Below are 19,994 nucleotides of genomic sequence, written 5' to 3'. Positions count from 1 at the left end.
GGGCTGCAGAAGTTGCCTAGGGGACCCCCCCATTTGTTAATTATAAGTAACTGTTGATGCACTCAAGGTATGCAAATTCACCATCAGATAATCCAAGGAAGAGTGGATGAAATGTGAAAGTATGGTGGCGTCAGACTTAAGGCCAGAGCACCCCTCTCCGTTGGGGCCCTTCAAGCCCCACTGTAGGGAACTTTGCTTACAGTTCATTATCACTGGCTGTTAATGATTTAGATATGTGGTGTCTCTCCAAAGCTCATGTGTGAGACAATTCAAGAAAGCTTAAAGGCCTTAACTAAGGCCAAGAAAGTTATGAAAGCCTAACAGAAGCAGTACATCAATCTTCTGATAGGGATTAACTGGGTGGTATTTGTAGGCAGGTAGGTTGTGACTGGAGGAGATGGGTCATTGAGGGCATGCTTTTGAGACATATATTTTGTCCTTGGTGAGAGAGCTCTCTCTCTCTCTCTCTCTCTGCATCCTGATGCCATGTCCTAAACTGCCTTCTTCTATCACACATCTCCACCATGATGCCTCATTTGGGGGCCAGAACAATGCATTAGCCATCTGTGGATTGAGATCTCTGAAACCACGAGTCCCTAATAAACTTTTCCTCCTTTAAAATTGTTCTTGTCAGGTCTGGTTACAGCAGCAAAAAAGCTGACTGAAACAGTGGCACTCCTAGGTGTTTCAGCTTCTTGGTCCTCTGTGTAGCGAATACATGACTTTCTGCTACTGTTTTTCTTTTCTCTTTTGAGTGCTGGGGATTGAACCCAAGGGTGCTTTACCCATGAGCTGTATCTCCAGCCCTTTTTATTTTTTATTTTAAGACAGGGTCTCACTAAGTTGTCTAGGGCCTCACTAAGTTACTGAGGCTGGCCTTGAACTTGCTGTCTTCCTGTTTCAGCCTCCCCAGTCACTGGGATTACAGGTGCGTGCCATTGCACCTGGCTACTGTGTGTTTTTCTACTGGGGAGGATACTGCCCAGCTGCTGAAAACTGAGGCCACTAGCCACAGGATGGGGCCAGTCAGGTTCAGAAACTCACCCTTGGATTTGAGACCTTCCATCTCACTTTTTCCTCCTCCCAGCTCAGTGTTTCTGCAAGCTCTGCCTTGGAATTGCTTATTCTGTCTTTACTATTCATGCACTTTGCCCCTTATCTTTACAACTCAGTGGCAGGAATTTCCATCCATCAAACTCCTTTAGTGTGTGTGTGTGTGTGTGTGTGTGTGTTGGGGGGTGTATTGGGGATGAACCCAGGGTACTCTATTGCTGAGATATATCCCTGGTCCTCTTCATTTTTTATTTTGAGGTAGGGTCTCAGTAGGTTGACAGGTTGCCCTTAAACTTGATCATTTGCCTCAGCTTCTGGAATAGCTGGGATTCTAGGCGTGCACCATGGCGCCTGACTGCTTCTACATTTTTTTTAAGCAGCAAAGTTCTGAATTACTGTAGTATTTCCTTATATAGTCTTAAGAATTTCACTTTTTAAGCCAGGTGCAGTGGTGCATGCCTGTAATCCCAGCAACTCGATAGACTGAGGCAGGAGGATCACAATTTAAAAGCCAGCCTCAGCAATTTAGGGAGGCTCTAAGCAACTTAGCGAGACCCTGTCTCAAAACGTTAAAAGGGCTAGGGATGTGGCTCAGTGGTTAAGCACCCCTGGGTTCAATCTCTGCTCCCACCCACCTCCACATAAAAGAATTTTACTTTTTTTTTTTTTTTTTAAATTAGGATTGCCGTTGTTTTTTTAGTGCTTGATTATAGTATAGGGGTTTGACTGGCTGCTCCAGTTCATCTTTTCCCACGAGACTTCTTGTTATTTTTATTGAATTCTTTTGTAAAATGTGAGGGTTTTCAGCATTTAGATATTGTTATAGAAAAAACACTTGTAATGTTTTACTGATGCTAAGCTTCTTTTAAATTCCCTTTTTTATACAAATAACATGATTACTACAAATAGTTAAGTGCATATAACCCAAACAAACAAAAATTATTAGCAAGTCTTACCACTGACATTTTGGAAATAAGCCCTGATACATAGACCTGTAGGCTGAGAGGTGGGGAAGGTGAGACAGGGCTGAGGAGGACATTTGGAGGCACATTGGTTTGCCAGGGGCGGGGGTGGGACACATGCTGCTGGTTGTGTGTGGTGGAGTTCAGGATGCGGCCTCCCCTCTTAATCCCCCGGTGTCCTGGGGTACCCCACGAGTGCCAAGCTTGAGCAACCCTGATATAAACGAATTGTTTCCTAGGTCTTCTCCTGTGCTTATCAATAAATACGTTGTAGTTTTATAAAACATATCAATTATACACATTCATTTGTGACCTGATTTTTACATTTACTATGTTATCAGTTTCTTTCTGTACCCATAAATATGCCTCCTGCTCGCCCTTCTTAAGCCCTGCTTGCTTTGTTCTGTGGCGTGGACCTGTCCTCAGCTCTTTGACTGGTTTTGGAAATCTCTGCCATTCCTCTTGTGTCGCTCGTGAGGCTGTGTCTTGGCTTTTGTGGGCTGGTCTGCTGCCACCAGCACCCTGGCACGGATGTCACCTTTCGCGGGGTTGACTGTCCTCACAGAGGCTCTCCCCATGCCCTTGCATAGCAAAGCCGTCTGCCGTTTTCCCTCAGGAACGTTTCAGAACTGGGCCATGAAATCCCGAGTTTTCACTTCACGTACGGATTTCATTGAGTTGACGCAGGTGCATCAAAATAGGTTGAGGGCTGGGGCTGAGGCTGGGGCTCCGTGGTAGACCGTTCGCCTAGCACGCAGGAGGCCCTGGGTTTCATCCTCAGCACCACATAACAAACAAACAAACAAACAAACAAATAAATAAAGGTATTGTGTCCAACTACAGCTAAAGAATAAATATTTAAAAAAAGGATGAAATCATAATTGCGTGTTTATTATTTTGAATTTATATGATTATAATTATCATAGTTATATTCTTATTGTATAATTATATATTATATGGTTGTTATATACAATATTTTTAGTTTTATACATGTTCTACATCTGGGATGATGAGACAAAATGGGTTAAGGAAGCAGAGTTGAAATATGGCATAGAGGCCAGGCGCGATGTCGCATGCCTGTAATCCCAGTAGCTCAGGAGGCTGAGGCAGGGGGATCATGAGGTCAAAGCCAGTCTCAGCAAAAGAAAGACACTAAGTAACTCAGTGAGACCCTGTCTCTAAAAAAATACACAAAAAATAGAGCTGTGGTTGTGGCTCAGTGGTTAAATGCCCCTGAGTTCAATCCCTGGTTACCCATCCCCCAAAATGGAATAGATAAGTAACACTGAATATTTTTGTCATGTTTCATTTTTAGGTAAAACTTTCACTATTTGCTTCATGTTACTTTTTGTTACTTTAAAAAAAAAAAAAATTTCTGGTAGGGTACATACAGCTTTACATTCTCGCCAGGCAAGAGTTGCTTCATACCTGACCTTGCTGAGCTCTGGGGAGGCGGAGTGGTGGGCCAGCCAGGTGTGCTACTCTAGCTGTGCAGTGGGAGACACCTGTTGGCTGCAAGGGTGACCTGCTTTGCCCAGGCTATCCTGAGTATGGAGGAAGCATGTGATAGCCATGGGGCCTGGGTTCCCTTTTGGGGACATGGGCACAGGCACAGACAGAGTCTGGGACTGAAAGAGGGCCTAGGACACACCCCTGGGGCTCCTTCCACTCAGCCACTTCCAGGAATGTGTTGGCATAGTGGTATCTGTGTCTGCATTTTGCAGTGTTCTGTGAAGAAGTTGCTGTCTGCACCTGTCCCAGCTGATGTGAATAGCCAGTCTCAGGGTCTTCCAGATAGGGAGCAATGTACTGGGGACCCAGGGGCTGGAGCTACAGCGGAACAGCAGGATGTGAGTAACAGGAAGTGACAGGAATCACCAAGGGCGCCAGACCTTTTCTTGGCCACCTTCCTGAGCCACAAGCTATATTTAGCAGAGCGCTTCCCAGCCCTGTCTTGTCTAGATGCTGCCCTCTGCCTCTCCGTGTCAATTGCATGGTGCTTGTTTGTTACTCTGTCTCTGGTCTACTGGGTGACCATTGGTTGCTGTCTGCTGATGTAAAAACTTGCTTTTTGTTTTTGCTGAGTCACTTCGATTCTGATACACTTGGAGCAGCTGGAAAGTGGGGAGAGCAGCTGTGGACCGTGGTAGGCTTGGGGTCCAAGTTGAAGGGTAAGGCTCTGAAGTGAAGTAAGCTAGAGGGGGGTACAGCCAGTTCTTGGCTGGTTTTCTTAGAGTGGAAGACTAAGTATAAAGCCGTGAGCGTGGTGGTGTGACTGCACCCAGTGCTGGAGATACTGTCTGGCTTCACCTGGTCAGTCTCCTTGGGAGAAGTCCTACAGCTCCCATCAGGCACAGAAGAGCCTGGACCTCACCTGCCCTGCTGCCTCCTGTTCCAGTTCTGTCCACAGCGTCAGTACATGTGTACCGTGATCCTTGGAGAGGATCTGTCCAGGGTGGCATGCTAGTTTGTGGTGGTGGATCCTCATGATCTGGACTGGGGTGTTGGGAGAACGTCTTTTGTTAGTCTCTGAAAGCTTCCTCCAGAGAGGTCTCCACTGCCCCCCTGCCCACAGTAAAGCGTTAGCCTTGTTTCCCTGAATTCAGTGCCTACTTAGAGTTCAGGAACCCATGAAGGGAAATGCAAATTAAAACCACAATAACTTGCCACCTCATGCCCACTAAGATGGCAATAACCAAAAGGAGAGAGAAAAACAAATGCTGGTGTCTGAGGATGCAAGCATGCTTGAGGAGCGTCAGGTAGAGGGGCAGAGGCAGTGTGTGAGTGAGCTCTGAGGCCAGGCCTCAGAACACCCCTGTCCATTTGGTCACTGGAATCTGCCCACTGGTATGGCTGCAGGCTGACCTGGTAGCTTCTCTGTGCCTGAGCTTACAAGTCAGGCACAATTATATCTTGTGTCTGAACTTCTGGCGAGGATGTTGTATACTGAAAATTCATTCCCACAGTGAACCACTAGGTACTTCCCAGCTTGAGAAAGAAACACCATGGGTGTGGTCAGAGCTTTGGTATCCTTTTTCCCTCCTGCCTTCCCTCCCTGTGCTACCACCATTCTGAGTTTGGTGCTTAGCTTTTGTCAGTGTGCTGCCACGCTTTCTACTCTTGTGTGCCAGTTTTAACATTTGAATACATGGTCTCATACTGGTTGTGTCCTATAGCCTTATGTGTCTGAGATTTATCCTTCTACTTTGGTTAAGTGGTTGAGTGTAAAATGACTGCTTCCTGACTCTTGGAGTTCAGTCACAATTTCTGGGGATTAGGGTGTGAACTTGAGGAGGATCAGTGTTAACATAACATTTCTCTAGTGTCTACTTTTTTTAGGGTACCAAACTGATGACAAGATGAGGGCCTTGTGGGTGAAATAAGATGTTGAATATGACTATGACTGAGATTTTAATAGAAACCTCCACTTAAGCATGTCCAGAATGGAACTACTGATTCCCATCCCCCAGCTTCAAGCCTGCTTCATCCACAATGGCTGGGTCTCAGCATGACAACTGTCTCTCACCACTGTCCGAGGTGCCCTGTTGATTGTATACCCTGTTATGGTTTAGATCTAGAATGTCTCCCAAGACCTGTGTGTTAAAGGCTTGTTCCTCAGTGCAGTTCGGAGGTGGGGATTTGGGGCAGTGACTGGATCATAAGGGCTCCGACCTCATCAGTGGATAGATCCATTGAGGGACTCACAGCTGACTAGATTTTTGGAAAGTGGGAACTGTTGCAGGTAGAACTTAGTAGGAGGAAGTGAGTCCTTGGGGGCTTGCTCTTAGGGACTATATCTTGTCCCCATCCCCTTTTTCTCTGACTGCCACCAGGTGAGCAGCTTTCCTCCCCCATGCCTTTCTGCTGTGATTGTCCACCTTGCCTCAGGCCCAATGCAGTGGAGCTGGCCAACCATGAAGTGAAACCCCTAAAACCATGAACCAAAATAAATCTTTCTTCTCTTAAGTAATTTTCTTAGGTATTTGGTCCCAGCAACAAAAAACTGACAGATACACATCCTATCTCAGCTGTTGGCAGCTCCTGTGAACCTCAGAACACACTGGAGTCCAGCCCGCTCCTTGCCTGAATTTTATGATGGTTCACTGAGGCTCCCTCCAAAAGGCTTCCTGACTTCTACCCTGTCCCCACTGTTAGTTTTCAGTGCAGCCACTAGAGTGGTGCTTTTTAGACCTGAGTCAGATATCATCCTTTTGTGCAGAAACTGACAAGATTCCTTATTCTACCTAGAGTAGAAGCCAAAGCTCTCACAGTTTGGTGGCCCTTGGTGGCCCAGCCTCTGCCCGCTTCCCTTGACCCACCCTTGTCCCTCATTGCCCTGTCTTTGGCTGCAGGCAGACTGCCTGGATGCTCCGACCCACTGCTTCACCCACTGCTTCGCTGGTCTCCTTTCCCATCACCCACAGCAACAGCTGCAGCAGCAGCAGCAGCTCCCCTCCATGCTGTAAGACTCACTTCTGTACTGCAGTGTTCGTTTGCAGCCCCATCGCATGTAACCTCTATGGGAGCAGACATCATTATTAACCTATTTGTTCAAATGAGTACTGCCTGAACTTATTGATTGATTGATTGATTGATTGATTGAGAGAGTGAGAGAGTGAGAGGGAGGGAGGGAGGGAGGGAGGGAGGGAGGGAGAGAGAGAGAGAGAGAGAGAGAGAGAGAGAGAGGTTTAATATTTATTTTTTAGTTTTCGGCAGACACAACATCTTTGTTTGTATGTGGTGCTGAGGATCGAACCCGGGCCGCATGCATGCCAGGCGAGCGCGCTACCGCTTGAGCCACATCCCCAGCCCCTGAATTTATTTTGAAGAAGAAAGGATGGATGAATTTGGACCTCAGCTTAAGGAAGAGCATGGGAGAGGAGGTGGTCCTCACTTGGGAAATTCGGAGGTTACTGGCAGTCACTGGCCTGCGAGACAGAAGGACCTTAAGGCTCCCTGGGTATATAAGTAGGTTTGGGGCTGGGGAGGCAGCCCCTCTAAGAGCCCTTGTCCTGTTTGTGTGTGGCCACTCCCAGTGTGCACTGGTATTGAAGTAGGTGGGCCTGGGCTGGCATCAGTGTGAGGCTCAGAGCATACACTCTGACGTCCGCCTCTCGTTCTTGGCTGACCCCCTGAGTTTCATAGCTCCACTGATTCTTCAGCTCTGTGTATTTGGAAAGGAGCTTACCATTTCCCAGTCTCTGCTTGTGCAGCCTGAATTTCCTGGCCGCATGTCACAACCTGATAGCAAAGGTGGCACCCCAGCCGGAGGGCACAGGTCGTGGTAGTCCTGCTGTGCTCTCCTCCCATGCTTACCACAGAGCTGCCTGGCCTGGTCCATAGAGGACCCACCTGTGCGTGAGGTTGTGTACTAAAGGCATGTCCACTCACTGCTTTCTTGGCAAGTCAGAAGTCCCCTGGATTGGCATTGCTTACAAATATAGGACTTCATTCCTTTAACCTGAGCTCAGTGAGGCCACACATGTCTTTAAGAAGCATGGCTTGTTCTGCAGTTGCTCTCTGGCGTTCCCAGTTCAAACTTAAATATTGTTGATGGTGGTGATGTACTTTTTTTTTTTTTAATACCTTTATTTTATTTATTTTTATGCGGTGCTGAGGATCGAACCCAGTGCCTCACACATTTAGGCAAGTGCTCTAGCTCTGAGCCACAACCCCAGCCCCGGTGACGAACTTTAAATGAACCTTTTAATTTTGAGTTCCTGTGTATTCTTCGCCATTTTCCCGGTGGTGAGCTTGGGCACAGCCTCAGCATGGTATCTCACCCAGGATGCTGGCACTGTTCCTAATCAGTGTCACAGCATTGCTGGCTCTGGTGTCTTTGTGGATCACGCCGATTCCTCTGTGACCCTTGTAGTCACCACCATTCTGTTCTCCGTGTCTACATCGGCCTTGTTTCAAGAATGTTAATAAATGGAATCAATGACTTTTTCCACACAGCATAGTTTCCTGGAGGTTGAAACTATGGTTTAGATCTAGAATGTCTCCCAAGACCTGTGTGTTAAAGGCTTGTTGTTGTGTGTGTCAGGAGTTGTTTCTGGTTATTGCACCCTGGTGTGGGTGTGCCATCGCATTAGTCCTTTACCCATGGATGGCATCTGAGTTGTTTCCTCTGTAAACGTCATGAACAGGTGTTTATGTGAACATAACTCTTAATTCCTCTGGAATAAAAGCTGGAGAGTGACTGTTAGGTCATATGGTTATTGTCTATTTTCTTAAGAGACTGACAAACTCTTCTTCAGTGTGATTGTCATTTTAAACGTGACAGCCAACAACATGGTCCAACTTCTCCCTACCTCCTCAGAGGACCCCAAGCCTACGCAGTACTGTCAGAGGCCTGGGGAAGCTTGTGTGTGAAGTGCTCTTCCAGGACCTGTGAGTCGCTGACCTGCGCCTCACAGTGATGCCACTGTGTGACCACACTGTTCGTAGGTTCAGTTTTCAGATGAGGAAATGGAGGTGCAAGACAGAGAAGCACCTGCTGCAAGTTTAGCAGCCAGTGAGGACTTCAGACCAGGGACCTGAATGTGGTGCTGCCATTCCCTTGCTAGGTGGCTTTTTTCATCCCCTTTTTAGAAGAGGAACGAACAGTCTACCCATGTGTCAGCCAGCGACCAGGTGGGATTCAGATCATGGTCTGGCTCAGGCTTCTTCGGTACAGGACAGGCACAACTGAGAGTGAGGGAATGGCAGCAGCTGCCATCTGATTCATTAAGCCATGGCCTTTAAACATAACGGTGTCTGCAGTCTGTTGCCCAGGCCTGCCCAGGAAGCTACTCTAGCAATGCTGTCCTTCAACACATGGAGAACAGTGGGCCAAAGATCCATTTCTCCTTCCAGGTGCTGAGCTTGGAGTGATGCAAGAGGGATGAAAGCTGTCACTGGGGAGTGGTAGATGTAGATCTGACATACAAGGGGATACAGATCTCATTCTTCTCCTGTTGTATAACTCCTAATATAATCTGAGTTATGCAAAATGAAATTTTTTTTTCTTTCTTTTACTGTATTAATTTTGCTGATACAAATGTCCAAATGTTCAACTTGCCTGGGAGTGAATCAGTAAAGAGGTGTTTGCTCACCTTTATGGTCAGTTAGGATGTAGGACTTCAGTACTGGCTCAGAGCCTTTGGTTCTCAGTTCTCCTTGGCTTTCCCCAGCAAGGTCTGAAGCACCAACACCACTTCAGTGCTCAGCCTTGCTGTCCTCATGGCCCGATAGGTGTCTGAGACAGTTGTCTGTCTTTTTCTCCCAGCATAAATTCTGTCTGGGTAGAAATTTATTTGTCTGTCCTGTCCTTTGAACTCTAAGCTTAGAGTAGATACTCACCAAGTAGTTGCAGAGCCCATAGTGTTAGTAGTGGTGGGATCGAGGCTGCCACTTCTCCCCACCCCTGACAGCCTCAGGAAAGCAGTGCCCCTCAGCTTGCTTCCTGTCTTCCCTTCCCACACTCCTGACTCTTCCACTGTCTGCTCAGTCTGGCCTCCAGATTTCCTTTCCTGGGGAACCCTGCATATGCAAGAGTAAGGTAACTGCATTGGAGACCCAGTTATGTTTATCCCCCTGTAATGAAGTTTAATTGGTGGAGCAAGAATCAGCTACAAAGCATTGCTTCCACATGATCTGAGCCTGAAACTTATCTAATAATTTAAATTGGGTCTTCTTAATATAAGTTTGAGTTATAAGATGGCAGAAATTCAAAAATTTGATAATGTTTTATTGGTGAATCCCTAGGGAAGGAGGCGTTTTCCTGCTGGTGAGAATGCACAATGGTAAACCCCTGTGGAGGGGGTTTTGGTGATGGCTAGCTTTGTCAGAGAAGTTCTAGAAATATATCCCAAAGATGCAATGGTAAAAATAGGAAAAGATCCATTCACTGGGACACTATTTGAAATAGCAAAGGATTCAAAACAATGCAGATAAATAGGGCACTGGTTGCATGGCTGGTACAGTGCTACTGCAGGAAGGGTCAAGGGACTTCTGCAAGAAGTGATGGCCAGGATGATTGATTAAGTGAAGGGTGAAGATGGGGAGCAGTATCTGTGGTGTGCTGCTGTTTAAAAAGGGGGAGTGTGGATATACCCTGAAGGGTAAACTGCTTTTTTTCCCAAAGCTACCCATGGGAACTGAGGGGGTGGGTGGGGAAGAGCCAGAATTCTGACCAGACCAGACCTTATTTTGTTGGATTGACTTGGAACCCTTTAGATATTTTATATCATCATAAGACAGAATTAAGTAAGAGATTATGTATGACCTCTGAAATTTTTCAAAAACTGTCAAAAGTTTTTTTCTAACGTAGTTTGTACCTTATTTACCTCTGTAACTTTTTCTTTCTGTACCTTTGCCAACCAGCATTAAGATCTGAGAGCTGTGCCAGCCTGAGAGGTGAAAAGTAGGCTGCTGTTTCTACTCCATTTTGTGTTTTCTGTGAAATCCAAGTTCATCACATTTTTTTTTTCTGTCAGGGTTTTTTTGGTTGGTTTATAAAAACTTTATATTTTGTGGGTTTCATTTTTATTCTTTTTTTGGTGGTACTGAGGATTGAACCCAGGGGTGCTCCACCACTGAGCTGTGTCCCCATCCCCTTTTATTTTTTTGAGACAGGATCTCACTAAATTGCCCAAGTTGGCCTTGAACTTTCGTCCTCCTGCCTCAACCTCCCATTCACTGAGATTACAACATTTTTATTACCATGTTTTGGACCTCATTTCCAGTTAAGTTGTTCAGGACCTGATTGTAGTAGTGGCAGTTAGTTTATCAAGTTATATGTGCTGCCTGCTTGTGTTATCCTAGAGTCAGAGAATCAGACTTCCCTATACCACTCAAGTGCTAGGCATCAATTTGTTCGCTTTCCCCAACCCCCCGCTTTTGTTTTAATTTAAGGAAAGAAAAAAAAAAAGAGTTTCCTAGGGTTTATTATGTATGTCTAAATAGTTGATTTCTGGTGAATATATAACCTAGATTTGATTGTCTTTTTGGTTTGAAATTGTTCTTCATTTTTAGTGACCAGTGATAACTATAATTCTATTCAATGTGGATACCTGAATGAAATAGTTATTTTTCATTTTATATGTTATCTGTCTATACACACACATATATGTACATAAATGTTTGTGTATTTGCAGGTAGGTTTCTGCAGCCATTGTGCTTGTTCGTGGCATTATTAAACATGTTCTCTCTCTAGGTCATCACTCCCTGTAGGAAGCTCATCTTGTGTGCTGATAACAGAAAAGAAATGGAAGACTGGATTGCGGCACTCAAGACTGTCCAGAACAGGGAGCATTTCGAGGTTAAAAGAGAAAAACATCCTTCCCTGTGGGCCTCTTGATGACTCTGCCCTACCTTAATTTCCTGCCCTCCACCTGTCTCCTACTCATGACTGGCAGTTCTGGAACTTCCAGACTCAGCTCGGGCCTTGAAATTAAGACCTTTGCTTGTCTTTGGGGAGACCTGTTAGATTATGACCCTGTCCTTTACAGACCTCCCTCCTCCTCTCTTAGATATTTGACTAATATTTGAACTTGCTGAACTAAAGAGTTTCAGAGGGCTGTCTTACCTGCCATTTTTATTTTGCTCTTGCAGCCTACCCAGTATAGCATGGACCATTTCTCAGGGATGCACAACTGGTATGCATGTTCCCACGCGCGGCCAACCTACTGCAACGTGTGTCGTGAGGCGCTGTCTGGGGTCACGTCCCATGGGCTGTCTTGTGAAGGTACAGAACTGCATTTGCCAGTCAGTTGAAGAAGGTGACTGAGGTTTTGCTTGATAAAGTTTTGGAAATCCAAACACAGTCACCATTCAGTAAGCCGTTACTTCTCACTGCAGCCAGTTGAGAGTAAAATGATTTCGGCCACTCCATTTCTCTTTATTTTACCTATGAGGAGTCCTTGATAAGTCCTTTTTTTTTTTTTTTTTTTTAAATAGTACTCAAACAAAGCGAAAGGAAGGGAAGTGGTAATGAGGAGAAGCAAGGAAGGAGCATTGGGTTTGCAGGGCCCTGTTGCCCAGGGTTGCTGCTCTTCTCGTGGGTCGCTGTGTTGTGGATGTAGGGGTTGGAAACATCTCAGAGCTGGAGCCTGGGGCTGAATGTTGAGCCAGGGCATCAGGCAGTGGCTGAGCAGGGAGCAGGTGTTGCTGCTCATGGCCAGGTCTTGCCTGCTGCCTGTTTTTTGCAGCTCACAAGCTTGACTAGTTTTTTCATTTCAAAAAAAGTTGAAAATTAAAAAGATTAATATTTTGTGATACATGAAAGTTATGTGAAATTTGATTTTGGTGTCTTTAGAGTGCCAATGCTGGCTGCTTGCCATCGTACTCTGATGGCAGAGCCGAGCAGTTGTGATGTTGGTACACAACTGGAACCTCAGCTGCTTGCTCTGGCTCTCCCTGCTGTCTGTTTCTTTCCCCTTCTGGGCTCTGAGGTATCTCAGTGGTGCTGTGGCAACATGGGAAAGTTTCTTGTTTTCTTTTCCATGTTTCCTAATCAGTCCACCCCATGTAGAAGGCACCTGTCATGGATGAAGCCTGTGGGTTCTTTTCTCTCATAGTGTGCAAATTTAAAGCCCATAAACGGTGTGCTGTGCGTGCAACCAATAATTGCAAGTGGACCACACTGGCCTCGATTGGGAAGGACATCATTGAGGACGAGGATGGGGTATGCCTGAGGGGATCTTGCCCCGGTTGCCAACTCTGCACAGTCCCCTCACTCCCTCCCCTCCCCTTCATCTGAGATGGTCACTCTGGGGTCAAGTGACCCAGCTGACAGTATCCAGGGCTCTGTGTGGTTGCTGCACGTCCAGTTTTGTCCTGAACCCTCTGAGTCTTATTGCGCCCTCACTGGTAGTACAGTGGTGTGGATGGCACTGTATGCCCTTGACCCCTCACTGGCTGCCAGGAAAAGTCGTATGTGGGGAGCAGTGTCTTGGCTGAGCTCACCAAAAGCATTCCTGCCCCAAGGCTCCTGGCATTGGGGTAGAGCTCTGGGATGTCCCTATCCTGTCTTTGCTTGGTCCACAGATTGCCATGCCTCACCAGTGGCTGGAAGGTAACTTACCCGTGAGCGCCAAGTGCACAGTATGCGACAAGACCTGTGGCAGTGTGCTGCGCCTACAGGACTGGCGCTGCCTCTGGTGCAAGGCCATGGTGAGTGGGGCTGATGATGTGGCCCGCCCTTCTGCCAGGCTTGCCAGGTTGTGGAGACAGGTCTGGGGCAGTGGCTTCCTCTTTCTCTTCTGAATCTGAGAATCCATCATGGAGGCCCCCAACTCTGAGAGCCTGTGTTTTGGCCTGTTGAGTGACTTGATTTTTCCCTTTTGGGTCTCTCCATTATTATTCTTGATATTTTTAAGTGTTTTTCTCCCTTGACTTTAGTCCTGTCTTTTAGACACAAAATGTGATACCCAACTCAAGTAGCACCTCAGGCAGGTTGTAGAGACGTCATTCGGGACAGGCTTGCTGCTGTTTTCCTGGGTTGAGCCTAGGGAAGCTATCAAGGGCCTTCTGAGAGAGGTTTGCTCTGGGATGATAGTTGCAGGAAGAGTGAGGAGGAGCCATGATGTGGCCATGTGGCTTCTTGTGGGTCCTGGAAACAGTTGTTGCCTTGTGGGGTGATGCCTTTCAGGGAGAGGTGAGGGGAGCCTTGTGTTCACTGTGGGCTGGGTTGCTCATTAAAGGTCTTTATGTGGTTACTTGATCAGAGCCCTGGCTGGCTTGTACAGGTTGGCACATAAAGGCTTTTGCCCAGGAGCCTGGCATCTGATTCCTGGAGTTAAAATGAGCTATGGGAAAGCGGCCAGGACGTTAGTCTACATGTTGTGAACATGACAGGCTCCCACTGCAAGCTCTGCATCACAGCTCCTTGGGGCAGAGCAGGCACATGGAGTGCCCTCCCTGAAGTGCCTGTCTGCCCATAGCTGTGGTTCATCAGATGTGGGGCCAGGCAGTATTCCTGTGTGTGTGTGAAGGATGCTGGGGACCCTGATAATATGTGAGTTCTTGTTTCAGGTTCATACTTCGTGTAAAGAATCCTTGCTGACCAAGTGCCCGCTCGGTCTATGTAAGGTGTCAGTCATCCCTCCCACGGCGCTCAACAGCATTGACTCTGATGGTGGGTGCCCATGTGTGATCCTTACCTGTTGGCACATGTCCTTTCTCCATGCCCACCAACATGGGCATCTTGGCAATTGTGATGTGGTTAGTAGCAGGCAAGACACAGCCCCAGGGTTGGGAGCAGGTGTGTGGAGTTGACAAATGGCATCCTGGTTGTTGCTGTTAGACTCACTAAAGACTTGTTACCAGCACTTTCCTTGAAGGTGATGGATCCAGGGAGCTTTTGAGTGGATCTGGGTCTCCAGGCCTTCTCCATCTGCCACAAGCTGAAGGGACTGTCTGTCCCTGTCCCTGAATGTGACAGATGCTGGCATGCTGGCTCAGAGCCTCTCCCGTAGGTCCAGCTGGTACTTGGTTACACTTGTTGACAAGTCCCACTGAGGAAGGTCATTGAGGTACATGGCTTGGAGGAAATAGCTCAGATGGGGGCAGGAGGTTAAGACAGTGCAGCAAGGTGAACTTTGGAAGTCTCAATTGTGAAGTCAAGACTGGGTGGGCTTACCTCATGCCAGGCAGTAAGGTCTCTTGAAGGCTTGCTGGTGCTGCATGTGAGTTCTGTCCCCTGCACTGTCTGCTGAGGCTTGTTGGTCAATGGTGCCTCAGTGCCTTCGAGACTTATAAAGGTTCTTCCTGTTCCACTCTTTCATTCAGGGTTCTGGAAGGCCACCTGTCCTCCGTCTTGCACAAGTCCCCTGCTGGTCTTCGTCAATTCCAAGAGTGGGGACAACCAGGGTGTGAAATTCCTCAGAAGGTTCAAGCAACTGCTGAACCCTGCCCAGGTCTTTGACCTCATGAATGGAGGACCACACCTCGGGTAGGAAGCTTGAGAAATCTTTCTTTCCTGGACCTTTTAATATTTTTAGATAAGGACTTTTTAATGTTTTTATCTAAAATAGATAAATAGATCAAAGATACAGTAAATTTTAAATGGGAAAGAAATTGTCATTTTTGAACCACTTGTCCCCAAACTCCACTTGCAGAGGTTTCTGCCCTTAATAGTTGATGGGGGCTTGGCCCTTCCAGATTCCAGTGCACACATATGCATGTACACATGCACCGTCTAAACCAAACGGAACCCTGTGCCAGCTGTTGGTGCACAGCATGCTGTCTATGTGCATCAGCTGTGGATTGGGGGCCTGTTTCTTGTCAATACTTACAGATCTGCTGGCTCAATCCCCAGGAAGAAGCTTTACTCCAGTGAGGCCAAGGTGTTCCTTCATCTTGGGAGCACAGGAAGTATCGTTGCACAGGTGCAACGAGGCATGGACTGTGCAGGGGCCCAGGGTGTTGGGCAGAATAATTATGCATTTCATCTTTTAGCTAGAGTCAAGTCATGTTCCTTTTGGTTTTGTGCTTTGCATTTGCTTCTGTCAGTTTTGCCATATGAACTAATTCCTTCTTCATTTGGAAGCACTGATTCAAGGTAAGGCTCTAAGAGGACGTGCTAGCATTTCAGGAAGGTTGTGCAGGATAAGTGGAGTGTGAGGTGCCTGCATACCCTGCTGTCCGGTGTATGTTCTCCTGGGAAGGCAGTGTTTTTGGAACCAGGTGTTGCTGTAATGTGAGCCTGGGCTGACTCACTGTGTGTCCCTGGCTGACCAGTGTGGGGTGGGGACACATGCTGCTTGCCGTTCCTCGAACACAGTCCTTTGGGTGTCCTCAGTGTTGTTCTTCCCCATGCCCAGCAGTGCCACAGATGGTGACACTGCAGCCTGTTTTCTCCAAGGCACAACTTCTTTTGAATGATGCAGGATCCCATTCACCTGATGTTAATAAAGACATGATTTCAGTTAAGCAGGGAAAGTGGAGGTATCATATATCCCTTGTCACTTAACACTGAGCAGATTCAATGGTTGTTAAGTATGCTGCCAGGGATGTTGAATAAATGCTTGGTAGTATCTCTGGGCATGACTGCACGTTGAATTTGAGGATGAAATATTAATTTTGGCATACATGTAGAACTCTGATTTATAGTTAGTTAAGTATGAGATGACTAGGGGACTCCCCCCACCCCCCACCAGTGGCATGAGTTCACTCTTTTCTTGTTTCTGGGAATTGGAAAACATCTTACTTCACCCAGCTTCTTGTAGGACCAAGTCCTGGCCTTGGTTTATCCCCCCTTCTCTAGAAAGCAGGGCCTCATAGAAGTGAATGCTCTCCAAGGATACACATGGTTACTTCTCTGGTTCCCACCGTCAGGTGCAGCTTAGTGGCTTAGAGTTTGGCTCTGTTCAGGCCTGAGTCTAGTTGCTGTTCCCACATCCCTGTTTGTTTTTTGAGCACTTCCTCTGAGACTGGCTCTGCTAGAGGCAGGGTCCACAAGGTCCCCCAGTGGGGAGGGAGCACATGTGGGCAGTCAGGGTCACTTCAGTGGGGCAGTGCAACCCAGGAAGGGAGCATAGAAGTCAAGCCAGTGTCTCTGCTGTGCTAGTGTATGAGGAGGGCTGGTGTGCCCACAGTATGCTCTTGACTCTGACTCCTCCCGCAGACACAGTGTGGGGACTGGGACAGTTCCTGGGGAGCAGTGGGCACCAAGGCCGAAAAGCAGGAAGTTGCTGGTCATTAAGGGCTATAGGTGCTGGCTGAGAAGTTTGACCCTTTCCTGAAAATGAGGGGTATCCTCTTAAAATGAGACTTCACTACTGTGTTTTAGAAAGATCTTGCTGTGAACACCTGGGAGGCCCCTGGAGAGCTCAGAGCAGAATGGTGGCTGAGCCATCTGGGCTTCGAGGGAGTGGAGGGAGGTATAAGGCAGGCTGACCTGGTGGTGGTGCTGGTCCTTGTTGAGGGACGTGTCCTGCCAGATGTGCTGTAGAACAGCAGGTTGGGTGCCTCCTGGTGGACAGGTACAAACACATGGCCGGGGGTGTCATTCAGGGTCACCAGCACCTGTATGTCTTTTGAAGCCAAACGTGGATGAGATCATTCAGGAAGAGGATTGGGAGTGAGGAGAACATGTCCATGAAGCCCCAAGTGGGAACCCTGCATGGGGGTGGGGGCATGGTAACCAGCAGGAGCCCAGGAAGGATACTGAGAAGAAGTTAAAAGGGAAGGAAGTGGGCTGGGTTTGTGGCTCAGTGGTAGAGCACTTGCCTGGCATGTGTGAGGCACTGGGTTTGATTCTCAGCACCACATATAAATAAATGAATAAAAATAAAGGTCCATCAACAACTAAAAATATATATTTAAAAAAAAAAAAAAAGGAAGCCTGGGCCACTTCTCCCAAGGACCAAGGGCCTGAGGCATAAGTGCTCTGGGGAGACAGGCAGGGCGCTGGCGGATCTGCAGCCTGGGGCTCTGGTATGACCAGGCCAGAGCTGGGCAGAGATCTGACTGCAGGGCCTGGGGACAAGTGGTGTCGAGGCTTGGCAGCCAAGAGGGCATGATGGAGAGGGTTGACAGTGACAGCATCTGGATGGGGCAGGTGAGAGACAGTGCTGAAGGGTGGGGACCATTGGCCCCAGCGTTTGTTTGGGGCTGAGGCAGTCTGTGCTCATGAATCCTGCAAGAAACCAGTGCCTGAGCAAGATGAGGTGGCGGTGCATCCACCAGCTGTCCATGGTCTCATGCCTGGCTGGTCCCTGTCCCTGGCTGGAAGGTCTGTCAAGGCCCCAGTGCCACTGTCATTCATTCTGAAACAGCAGAGCCTGAGTGAGGGGCCATGCAGATAGTCTTGTCACCACAGGGTCAGCTGGGAGGAATGGGCAGCTTCCCTCAGCTGGGACAGACAAGCCCATTATTTGTCCTTTGGAACGCATGGCATTTCATTGCCTTTCTTTTCTCCACAGCTTACGGTTATTCCAGAAGTTTGACACCTTCCGGATTCTGGTTTGTGGTGGGGATGGCAGTGTTGGCTGGGTCCTCTCTGAAATTGACAGCCTCAACCTTCACAAACAGGTACCTGGACTCTAGGGAGCTCAGCTCCAGCAGAGGGCTGCCAAGGTCAGAGTGGCCTGCTGTTTCAGCTCTGTGCATTAGAGGCACCTGCTCTCTGGCAGGGAATAGCAGAGGTTTGGAAGGTCATGCAGATTGTGGCCAGAAAGAGGAGAAGGGAGAGCAAGTCAGAGCCTGGTGCATGAAGAACTGTCCCAGTTGGGGGAGGGTCTGGAGGCTGTTGTCCCCTATCCCCCCAGGCTCTTCACTGGGTGCTGGTATGATTTGATGCCTCTGGCTCTGGAAGTGGGGAGGAAGTATACATTCAACCTCTCAACTGAACTTAGGTTTTTGTATAGAGATGAAAATACACTTTTCTGATTGTACATTAAGAAAATGTTGACTGTGTTTTTGGATTTTCACTCCCAGCCACGCCTCTCCCCTGGTAGTTAGTCACTGCTAACATTGCTGTCACTGCCTTTTTGACTTGTATCAATACATAGAGCAAGATGTGAACACAGTTGCAGTTGTAAATGGATCCTGCTATTTTCCCACTAGCTTCTCACTGCACGCCTAGAGTCAGTGTAGCAGGCATTTCAGGCTCAGCTCTAGCCAGCAGCTCTGTGTAGCTTCCCCTGGATGGAGCTGGAGCCCAAGCTTAGCTCATGGCTGACATCAGTGGAGCTGAGATTTCTTAGCAACAATGCTGGTGAAGCCGTATGTGCTTCTCAAGTACTTCCTCTGAGTTTAAAAATTGGTATGTACTAACTGACTCCACTCCACTAGGACTGTGCCTGCTCACCTTCCTGGTATGGCATGAGTCTGTACTTTCTTATGTGTGCCCAAATGGCTTCTTTTCAAGTTTTGCCTAACAGAGTAAAGTAAAGAATCTTTATTTTTATTTCTTCGAGTCAAGCCTTGTCTCAATTGACTGTGAAGTTTTAAATGAATCACCTGTTTGTGATGCAATTTATGCTTTTCCTCATTTTCTCTTGAGGTGTTCATTTTATTTTTTTAAATTGATGTCTAAGGGTAATTGTTTTATTAATTCTTACGTCTGTCTTTGTAGATCTTTCCCCCCTTATTGGTCATTTGTAATTTTATTAAAATATTGTTTTGGTCTTCATGATTTTTGTCATTTGTCATATTGAGACACTTGTCCATACTCCAAGGTTATGCAAACAGTCATTGATATTGTCTTATACCATGTTTATATTGCCCTTTAAAATGGGCATGGTGGTGTGTAAATCCCAAGAGACTTGTGAGGCTGAGGCAGTAGGATTACAAGTTTAAGGCCAGCCTCAGAAACTTAGCAAGACCTTGTCTCAAAATTATAAATAAAAATAAACCAAAAATTTTTAAATCTTCCATGTGACTTTATTGCATTTTCTAGTGATTTTTGCATTCTCCACCCAGCTCCACTGGCTCAGTGGTACTTATGGGTGGGTGTTGTTAGTACTTAACTCCACAATGGAGTGAGTAGGGTCTTTTTTTGTCTTTAATTTTTATTGGTGCATTATAGATGTACATAATTGTGATATTTGTTACTACATATTCATATATGCACACAATGTAATAATATGATTTGGCTAATACTATTCCCCGGCACTTCCCTCCTTCTTCCCCTCCTCTTACCCATGGTCCTTTTCCTCTTCTGTACTGATCTCCCTTGCCCCTACCTTTCTTTCCTCCTTCCTTTCTAGCTTTTACATGTGAGAGAAAAACATGTGACCCTTGTCCTTCTGAGTTTGACTTATTTTGCTTAACACAGTGTTCTCAAATCCATTTTCCTGCAAACGACATAATTTCATTTTTATTTATGGCTGAATAAAACTCCATTGTGTATATTTACCACATTTTCTTTATCCATTTATCTGTTGGTGGACACCTACACTGGTTCCACCATTGTAGGTGAACCTAGACTGGTTCCATAGTTTGGCCATTGTGAGCTGTGCTGCTGTAAACATGGGTATGCATGTGTCA

The 19,994-nt window shown here is 46.9% G+C and overlaps 1 protein-coding gene across 3 annotated transcripts in view; it reads left to right on the top strand.

The window, feature by feature from the left end:
* Dgkd (diacylglycerol kinase delta) overlaps positions 1 to 19,994 on the top strand; it is a 97,341-nt gene that overhangs the window by 52,419 nt on the left and 24,928 nt on the right. For all 3 annotated transcript variants that reach the window (XM_076865666.2, XM_077110243.1, XM_076865667.2), the window contains exons 4-10: positions 11,215 to 11,319; positions 11,613 to 11,745; positions 12,578 to 12,684; positions 13,047 to 13,172; positions 14,034 to 14,136; positions 14,790 to 14,952; positions 17,927 to 18,035. In XM_076865666.2, coding sequence (XP_076721781.1) covers positions 11,215 to 11,319; positions 11,613 to 11,745; positions 12,578 to 12,684; positions 13,047 to 13,172; positions 14,034 to 14,136; positions 14,790 to 14,952; positions 17,927 to 18,035 — 846 coding nt within the window. The remainder of the gene's footprint in view (positions 1 to 11,214; positions 11,320 to 11,612; positions 11,746 to 12,577; positions 12,685 to 13,046; positions 13,173 to 14,033; positions 14,137 to 14,789; positions 14,953 to 17,926; positions 18,036 to 19,994) is intronic.

The sequence above is a fragment of the Callospermophilus lateralis genome, chromosome 9, assembly GCF_048772815.1.
Source record: "Callospermophilus lateralis isolate mCalLat2 chromosome 9, mCalLat2.hap1, whole genome shotgun sequence".
Lineage (NCBI taxonomy): Eukaryota > Metazoa > Chordata > Mammalia > Rodentia > Sciuridae > Callospermophilus > Callospermophilus lateralis.
This window is presented reverse-complemented; position numbering and strand designations above follow the sequence as displayed.